At 39.4% G+C, this 9580-nt stretch overlaps 1 protein-coding gene across 1 annotated transcript; it reads left to right on the forward strand.

Moving 5' to 3' along the window:
- Window positions 1-3983: 3983 nt before the first annotated feature.
- On the forward strand, window positions 3984-4979 carry MC4R (melanocortin 4 receptor). Its single transcript, XM_010024536.1, has one exon. The coding sequence runs from the start codon at window positions 3984-3986 to the stop codon at window positions 4977-4979; it is 996 nt and encodes a 331-aa protein (XP_010022838.1).
- The last annotated feature ends 4601 nt before the right edge of the window (window positions 4980-9580 follow it).

Here is a 9580-nt window from a genome sequence, read left to right on the forward strand (position 1 = left end):
AAGTATTTTGAGTGTTAGGTGGCATTTGCCTTTGCTGTAAAATAGCGATATGGTACAGCCTAAAATCTCATAGACAGTTTCAAAGCTTAATTGCTCGGCTCATTTTGTATTTCAAATTCAGCATGCTAAAACATACTACAGTCTTTTTTACTGCATTATGGACTCTGAAAAACTGGATCAAGGACATATGTCAAAAACTCCTTTTATTATGCCTGCATATGTAAATGCAGCAGTATTTACATTTTGCACAGTGCTGGCACACACACACAACTCTCAGGAATGATTAAATGTTAATAATCTGTTTCTTTGGCTCCTCCCTCTGCTATGCTTCTCACAACCCCTTCTGTTTCCACTAACAACTGTTGGAGTGGTAAATACCATTGCCCTGCTTGAGCAATATGGACATGGGATTCAAAGAGATGTCAGGCTGTGCATTCGAGCTGGGAAGTGCCTGTGCTAACTCCCTCTACTTGTCTTTTTCTTCCCTAGTGGACCTATACAGCCTGCTTATGACTCTGCCCATTTTCCTGTATCACTACTGGGATTTTATCTGCTTATTATTCATTTCAGTGAACGTTTTCTTCTGAGTTTCAAAAGCAACCATCAGAGAATAATTAGGCTCTTCAAAATGTTGTGAGGTGGAGACAGCTGAACCCTATCTGGAAGGTGGGCATCCATGAGTAGCTGTAGCTGGAAACAGAACATAGGACAAGAGGGAATTGTGTAGGAGGAAATTTTTAAATGGACTTTTTTTTATGTTAAAAGGCGAGGCTGGTATAAAATCTTTGTTGGTCTTTTATTTCTCATAAGAGCTGCAGCTTGTATTTGTGTATCATTGTTACCAGTTTATGATTTTCTGCAGCCAGAGCTGTTTTTCCATGGTGCTGAAAAGACTGCCAGCCACCCTTGTGAAAGAAATATTAGCTCAGCTTTGGTTTTTAAAATTTAAGAAACATTTTAGGCAATGTATATTAGGCAATACTCCTGCTATCGATGACTAAAAAGATCGAAATATTGACATATTTTCAGGCATGGGAGAATTAGGATCCTTTGAATGATTTTAACATCATATGGTTTGAATTTTGTTAAGTGGGATCCAGAGACATTTATCCATTTTCCACCATAGAAACACTTAGAAGTACATATATCTTCTCTCATTTTAAAAAGTGCTCATATAACTTGTTCTACTTTCTAGTCAGAGCAGGCTAATGGTATATCATCTCTTCAGTGCTTCAACTGAGTTGCTAAGCTACCATAAGTCTACTGCTTCCAGTCATGTACTGTCATCCCACAAATATGAATGGTTAATACACCAAAACAACCTTGCCCAAGAATGCAGAGCATAAGTAAAATTTTTGAGGGGAGCGATGGCTGTGGGTAGAGAAGAAATATCCTTTTCTATACTTGGTTATAACTGATACTGCATTTCTATGATCACGTCCAGACAAAAATCAAGCACAGAGAATTGTCTGGATAGCTTCTGGGTGAAGAGAGATAGTAAACGGAAAAATGGAGATGAGAATGGGGACAATGTGCAGAGAAAGGGAGAGGCAAAAGAGGGGTAGACAGACAGACAGCTGAAGCAAACAGGGCAGTATCCTCTGGAGGTAGTTTCTCTTTATTTTTGCCAGCTTCTCTTGCCCTGGCTCCACCGAAGTAAGTTAAAGGGAGAGATCCCTATGCCATGGCACTTCCAGCATGGAGGGGGGTTATGAAGGAAGGGACACTGAGTGGCTATTTCCCTGGCCTTACTTGAAGATTACACATTTCTGGCTGCAGGTGTAGAAAAATACCTTATCTGGGGAGATGCTGCTCTCTCACATCAGTCTTGATATAAATTTTCTTACTGATCTCACATTATAGCTATGTCCTTAAGGGTTAGGTATGCAAGTCTTGTCTGTGGCAGCAGTCAATGTATACTGGCCCAGGGATCAGTAACTAGATAATAAATCTTTCTGAATCCTGGCTTGCATTATGTCTTGATAGGAAAGTAAATCTCACCCTCTCAGCAGCAAGCTATTCTTTCATTGCAAGGATGCTGCTGGTGAATGATGTTTTCCAAACTGATAAATTGGGATTTCCTGTGCTGGAAATTGTTTTGTTTGTCTTGGATGTTTATATTTCAGCTTTATAAAGCAATCTGTCTGGGGAAAGGTCCAGAAATAATTGGCTGAGGCTTTTCTTCTTATACAGGTCTTTATAACCTTTATAGCAAATCCAAATGTAAAAGGAAAATCAGGATTTACCCTGGTGCTGGGAGGTTTATAGACAGTTGTGCTTCCACATACATGCCATGTTCCTAATTTCTGTTCTTCTTAAAATCAGCTAATATATATAAGATTAAGAAAGTTTGGGAAGTTGAAGAAAATAGTCTCTTGCATCAAATACAAACTCTTCCTCAGCCTTCCTGATAGTTGGCTGGAAGTGTTTATTGAAACATCTTCCTTGCAAACTTTACTCTGAGGTGTAGCAACTGACTTTCGTATAGCTTCTATACCTTTAAAATGCACTGTTATTTCAGGCTTTGCTCATTAAATTTGTTTTTCTATCCTTAATTGCAATGCTTGAAGAGGAAACAGCCAAGCAACTTTTGTCCCTGTCTCTTCATAATCATTTGGCATTCTTTACCTCCTTCTCAAGGGCTTTCCTTGGAAGACTGCACAGAAGCTGCCTTTCAGCTTATGCCAGGTAAGCACAAGGACATCCCTCTGGGTGGATTTTTGAAAGATTTATTAATGCTTTTGTGTCATTACCATTGGACGAGCCCCATTTCTTATGGGATGCAACTTTGTCTCCCATTGCTTTCCTTCATCTGCTCTAAATACTGATTTTTCTTTTTCTGCCCAACATCCTAATTCCTGATGGCAACAGGGCTTCTGCAATCAACTCCATCATTCTTTTGTTCCTGGACATAAGACAATTAAGAAGGCTATTACCTGGGAAAAATTCCTTTCTTAGGACAATTTATGAAGCCATTTGTGATTTTGGCTCCTTTCTGGTTTTGGTCCTTTTATGGTCTCCATTTCTTTAAAATTATAAGCTTAGAGAGTATAACGCAACCTTGCAACAACACATCTTGCAAATGGACAACTAAAGCGTAGAAAAGTTAGCAATGCAAGGGAAATCTGGGAGACAGAACTGAGAGGAACTAGGTATTCTCTTGCTTCCTTGTCTTTTTCAAGGCAGGCCAACTTTGTGCCCCAGAAGAGGCATGAGTAAATCACAATAAATCACAGTCAGAAAAACAAAACGTCATCAGTTCAGCTGCAGGAATTCAGTAAGGTTGCTGGTATAGTCCTGTATGACTGCTAATTAAAAGTCAGTATTAAAATGCTATTCTGATAAGTTAAAGGGAAACAAATCTCCAGTAACCCCTCTGCTTTCCTGCAGCTGCTGGTAGCTCATGCTGCATCTGAATCTACTGTGCTGTGTGATGTTTCCGAGATTCTTGGAATCAGAAGCCCCTCCACTTTCTGTGGCTCTGGGTCCTGATTGGCTAGAAGGCAAAGCAGGGGCGGAGAGTGTCCTGAATATTTTTCTCCTCCACACACCATAAAACAGGCAGCCGGCATGCACTGTCTGACAGTGAGACCAGTGGTTGCAGTTTGAAATTAGTTTCTGCTTTGCAGCTGTCACGGGCATTTTTATGTTCGGCTCTACGAAAGGGAACAAAAAAGTCTTGCAGCTTACAAGTGAATTAAACAGGATCTGACCATAGGGAAGAATCTGATGCAAAATAACAGACTGTTGGGACTCTGTGACATAGATCACCGAGGTAAATGTGATGATGATCAGAAACTGCATCTGTGAGAGCATAAATTGCTGTGTCTGAAACCTTATTTTGCGACAGCAGTCAAAGTGTTCTGAATTGCTGCCTGACTCGGTGCTACCTATTTTTCTTTTCTTCCCAAGCTGACAAGCTAAAGGAATGCAAAAGGAACAGGAGTTTTAAAAGCAGGAATCTGAAAGGGGATCTCCATAAGATGAATTTCACCCAGCACCGTGGGACACTCCAGCCTCTCCATTTCTGGAACCACAGCTATGGACTGCATGGAGGTGCCAGCGAGCCAAATGGAAAAGGCCATTCCGCAGGAGGCTGTTACGAGCAACTCTTTGTATCCCCTGAAGTGTTCGTGACTCTAGGCATCATCAGCTTGCTGGAAAATGTCTTGGTCATTGTGGCGATAGCCAAGAACAAGAACCTCCACTCACCCATGTACTTCTTCATTTGTAGCTTGGCAGTGGCTGATATGCTAGTGAGTGTATCTAATGGATCAGAAACCATTGTCATCACGCTGCTAAACAGTACAGACACAGATGCACAGAGCTTTACCATAAACATTGACAATGTCATTGACTCAGTGATTTGCAGTTCCTTGCTTGCATCAATTTGCAGTCTTCTCTCAATAGCAGTGGACAGGTACTTTACTATATTTTATGCTCTCCAGTACCATAACATCATGACGGTGAAGCGCGTAGGGGTCATCATCACATGCATATGGGCTGCTTGCACAGTCTCAGGCATTTTGTTCATCATTTACTCTGACAGCAGTGTTGTCATCATTTGCCTTATTAGCATGTTCTTCACTATGCTCATTCTCATGGCATCCCTCTATGTCCACATGTTTATGATGGCTCGGACGCATATCAAAAAGATTGCTGTTCTTCCAGGGACTGGCCCTATTCGCCAAGGGGCCAACATGAAAGGGGCCATCACTCTCACCATCCTGATTGGAGTTTTTGTTGTGTGCTGGGCTCCATTTTTCCTGCATCTGATTTTCTACATCTCCTGCCCCTACAACCCTTACTGTGTGTGTTTCATGTCCCACTTTAACTTCTACCTTATCCTCATCATGTGCAATTCCATCATAGACCCACTTATCTATGCATTCCGGAGTCAGGAGCTCAGGAAAACATTCAAGGAGATAATATGCTGTTGTAGCCTGAGAGGGTTTTGTGATTTGCCTGGCAAATATTAAACTAGGTGGATGTGTTACTGCATACACAACATGCAGCACAGACTTCCAAGCCTTTGGATCATCTTTGGTTTAAATCTTTAAGAGTGAGCACTTCTTTCTGTCTCCCCTCCCTCTCATGCTTGTATCCTATTCACATGTAATTCATATTTTTGTACAATGTTTGTGTTATATACAATTTGTAATTTATTTGGCTGGAATGAGAAGTAGCACTTCATAACAATTTGTAAGTAAGCAAATAAATGTAATGCTGAATGTGAAATATTAACAAACATGATCAGCTGTCTGTTCCAACTGCTGACAAAATAACTAACTTGCCTGACTTACAGTACATATTGACTGACACTGTTCTTTATTCTGTTGAAATAATTATAGCCATCCATTACATTATACACAGCTTAAAATAGAGCATATGCTTCTCTATTAGTTGATTAGAGGTTCTCTGGAATTAGAAAGCAGATTTTTCATAAAGGTTACTGCAACCAATGAGCTGTATTCATTTATTTTGAACTTTTTTCCTCCTACTCCACAAGCAGCAATTCTGTTCTTTGTTACAGTTATTGCCTACAACAACAAGATTTTTCAAACGCCTGCTATACAGACAATTGAACGCTTGAGGTTTGGGTTGTTTTATTTTTTTCAAGGTGATGACTTAGAGTACCTCTTGCAAAATTGAAATTGCTCCCTGGAGCATCAGTTAGCCCTGGATTTATTTTCTAGACTGGCATCCAAGTAGACCAGCACCCTCCATTCATCCATGAAGCAGGTACAGTATTAACATTCACAGTGCCAGCATCAATATAAAGTTTCACTGACAGATTTATCTGATGAAAATGAAGAAGCAACTTCAGTTTAAACATTCAGTCCTTCCTTTTTCTTAGATGCTGGGTGCTGTGGGGAACAAAGACCTTCTGCTTCGGAAGAAAATACATCCTAATTAGAAACAAACTGTCCTCTGTTCTGAAGTGTGGTGTTAGCAGCTGGGATCCACTGCCAGGCTCCTTACAGAGGACTTAAGTCATGTGTTACTTTGGCCTGAGCACCTCAGGAGCATACGAGCTTTGTCAGGACAATGCCATCACATGGAAGGGATGTGGCTGATGACTCTGTAAACCCATTCTCTGTACCTGGCAGCCCTCTGTGTTACGACTGTTTGAAGTCAGTTCACCTTTTCAGGCATCTAATTTATGTGTTCCATTTCAGTCCAAAATGCTACTTTCTCTTCACAGATTATAAGAGGGATCTCAGGTCTCTAATTTTAGCACCTTTGGAGGTGTATAAAAACACAGTGAAAACTGTTAGAAGACCTGGAAAATTCTGATTTAAAAAGCAAAATTAAATTTAAAGAATAATTTAGGTTTTAATATTTGATGCATGATTTTACCAGGGTGAGTAGTGAATTAATTAATTATATTACATATATAGTGAAATATTAATTTTCTTGAAAATGGCTTGTTACCTCAAGCTGCTTGTTCCCTCGTTAAAAAATGCCATTCAATGAAAAGCCTGATGTCTGCTTCCTGGAATTCTCCTCCAAACAGAAACTGATCTTTCAATTGTGGTTAACTTTTCAGGCTATCATAAAACTGTGACATTTGGCCTTCTGTCAAAGAGCATGAAGGTGGGTCTCAGTATCTTTAACTTCAGTTTACTTACAGGGAGAATAAGAAAGTATTTGACTTTGTGCATCAAAGTCATTTGGTAGGCCAGCAGCAGAGATGTTGCGTCTCCTACACCCTTGGGCCTTTCCATACACCACACTTCTTTCAACACAGTCTGTTACCTTCCCACAGCTTTAGTAAATGATATTGCCACATCATAGGGTTGCAGTGTGGAAGATGTTGAAACCTATCTACTGCACTAACTCTACTTATTTTCTTTTGGGGGAAACTATAAACATTACAATAATACATTCCTACCTGGTTCCATTAGATGAAGAATAAAAAAAGCCAAAGAAGGAGGATTAAAGCTCAAGGGGAGAGGGGGAAAAAAAAAGTATTTAAATTGATACTCTGTCAAAAAATCCAGTGGACGCTATTAAAGGCCGTTCTCTCTCCCACAGGATGTGATGCAAAAATACTCTGGCAATAATGCGAGAAATTGCTGATGCCAGTTTGAACAAGACACAAATCTCAGTTGATCCTTATTTTGCCTTACTTTCTATATCTATTATATGACTGTACATTCTGATATTTGGCTCCAAATAGTCCCTTTGTAGTCTATGGTCGCAGAGAGAATCCTGTGGAAAGTAGCACAAGAGCAAAATACTACCTTAAGTCCTATGAACATCATCTTGAAAGTCTCTTTTTCTCCCTTTAAGCTCTATAAGGACCAGACACCTAATTGAAACACATCTGAATTCCGAAGACGCTGTGTTTCCATAAATTACTTCCTGAATACCCTGTTGATTCTTAAAACTAACAATTTAAATTCTTTTTGTAACCCAAGGGGAAGAGAAATAAGAATTAATTTGTTTCAATGGTTTTCGTGTAGTTTCCAAAAATGGCATGTCTCTCTTTTGTTCTTATTTGGACAAAGACTAGCCAAGACAGTTATGACCCCACTAAGGTCTAAATTTAATTTAGAAATCTAATTTTTAAAAATAACTTATTCCAGATTTTTAGCAGCTCTGAGCCTGCTTAGCAGCTCTTCTACATTTATTTTATAAAACTAAATAAAATGGAGTATATATACATATGTTTTTAAATGAAGTTTTTTATTAAAGAAGACTTTTTCATCTCATGGTATTATCTTTTAGAGCGTATTTTGTAGAAATTGGCAAACCTCCTACATAGATAATTTTCCTGTTTGTAGATATTCTGTTCCTTCTGTGTAACTGGATCAGTTTCTGTCTAGCAGCTATCCAGCAGGGAGCCACAGAAATTGGTACTTTGGGAGATAAATAAGTTCATCTGGCTTGCTGGAGAGTGGGGACAGTGGAGCATCTTTTTCCACACTCTTTGCTGGAGCTTTGTTCTTCTATTTGAAAATCTAAGTATCTGGCACTTTAGTACTTAGCATTTTAGCCATGTTATGTAACCATGGTGCATTCCCCTGCATCTCCACTTTACACATGTAAGGATTTACATTTTCACTTCTGCTGGAGAAAAAGGGCTAATGGCTTTGCTCAGGCTCCTACAAGGCAGTCTTTGCTTGAGCTGGGAATTCAATGCAGAGTTCTCCACCCTTTCCCAGTTACTGTCTGTAATATAACACACAAAACTTTTGAAGCAAATCTCTTTCTTCAGAAGGGACATTTCTTTAGCTTTTAAGTAGTTTTTGAACAAAGCAAAGGACTCAAAAAAGCACTTAGAAGGCTGTAGTTTGTCTCAGTAGAATGGATTTTGGAACGATGATCCAAGATCCCTTTTACAATTGAAACATGCAGTCATCTGGAATCAAGGAGAAATGCACTGATGGACTGTTGAATTTGCAACCACAATGCCTTCAGTTATGCCTTTAATAGATGTGCAGAGTACACTTTCTAAAATGACTGTGTTGTTAAACTGATCCTATTACACAATGTGTTCACTTGAGCTTCTTTATTCTCAAGCTGAATTCTGGTGAAGAACTTCCGTCCTGATGTTACTTGTTACACACTGTATTGCTTACAGGCTTGAATGAAATTGCGGTCTCAATCCCACTGCAAGCAGCTCTCAGAAAATGTACCTTTAGGGATGAAATCTTCATTGTTGGTCCAGAAATTCATATTTTAAATTAATATTCTGATCCCTTCAATTATCTTTCAAGTATCCTATGATTTTTTTCTTTGAATGAAATACTTCTTTCACTTATTTAGAAAAAGGGCACTTCACAAGTCACAGGAACTGTCTACCATTAATACAGATATTGTCAGATAAGCTAGGTTATGAATTGACCTGGCTTGTTTGGGTTTTTTTGTTTCAAATGGTTCTGTTGTCCTAGATGTTTTCCATATTTTTGTCCATTCTGTTCATAGAAGAAGGCATTCTCATAACTGTGCATTCAAAATCACCTCCTTCGAGTTCATAATGTATTCATAAGTTCCACTCTTACCCATTTGTTCCCTTGCAAAAGTTATTCATTTATTTCAATTGTTCTTGTTCACATTTGGTATATTTCTGTATTTGTGTATGTCTGCACTGCTATCAATCCGAGTTGTCTAAGTCATCCCCTGCCTGTGTGGTGGACTTGCCTTTAGCCAACAGCAAAATCCCCACCCAGCAGCTTGTTCACTCCCCAACTCAGTGGGATGAGGGGAGAAATAGGAAGAACAGGTATGAGAAAACTTTTGTGTCTCAGTGAAGACAGGGATACCACTTACCAGTTACCATCACAGGTAAAACAGACTTGATTTATGGCAAATTAAAATAAATATGTACTTACTTATTCAATTAGTGAAAACAAAAAAATCCAACTAAAATAACATCTTTCCCCCTCTACCCCCTTGTCCCAGTTTCAACTTCACTCTTTTATTCCTGACTCCTCTACTTCCTCCCACCCAAGCAGTCCAGGAGGATAAGCAATGTGGGGCTGCCGTCAGTCCAGAACAGTTTCTCTTTGCCACTCCTTCCTCCTCACACTCTTGCTTAATCCTGGGGTTATCCCACATGCCGCAGTCCTTC

Source organism: Nestor notabilis, unplaced genomic scaffold, assembly GCF_000696875.1.
Source record: "Nestor notabilis isolate BGI_N333 unplaced genomic scaffold, ASM69687v1 Scaffold27670, whole genome shotgun sequence".
In the NCBI taxonomy this organism is placed as follows: domain Eukaryota; kingdom Metazoa; phylum Chordata; class Aves; order Psittaciformes; family Psittacidae; genus Nestor; species Nestor notabilis.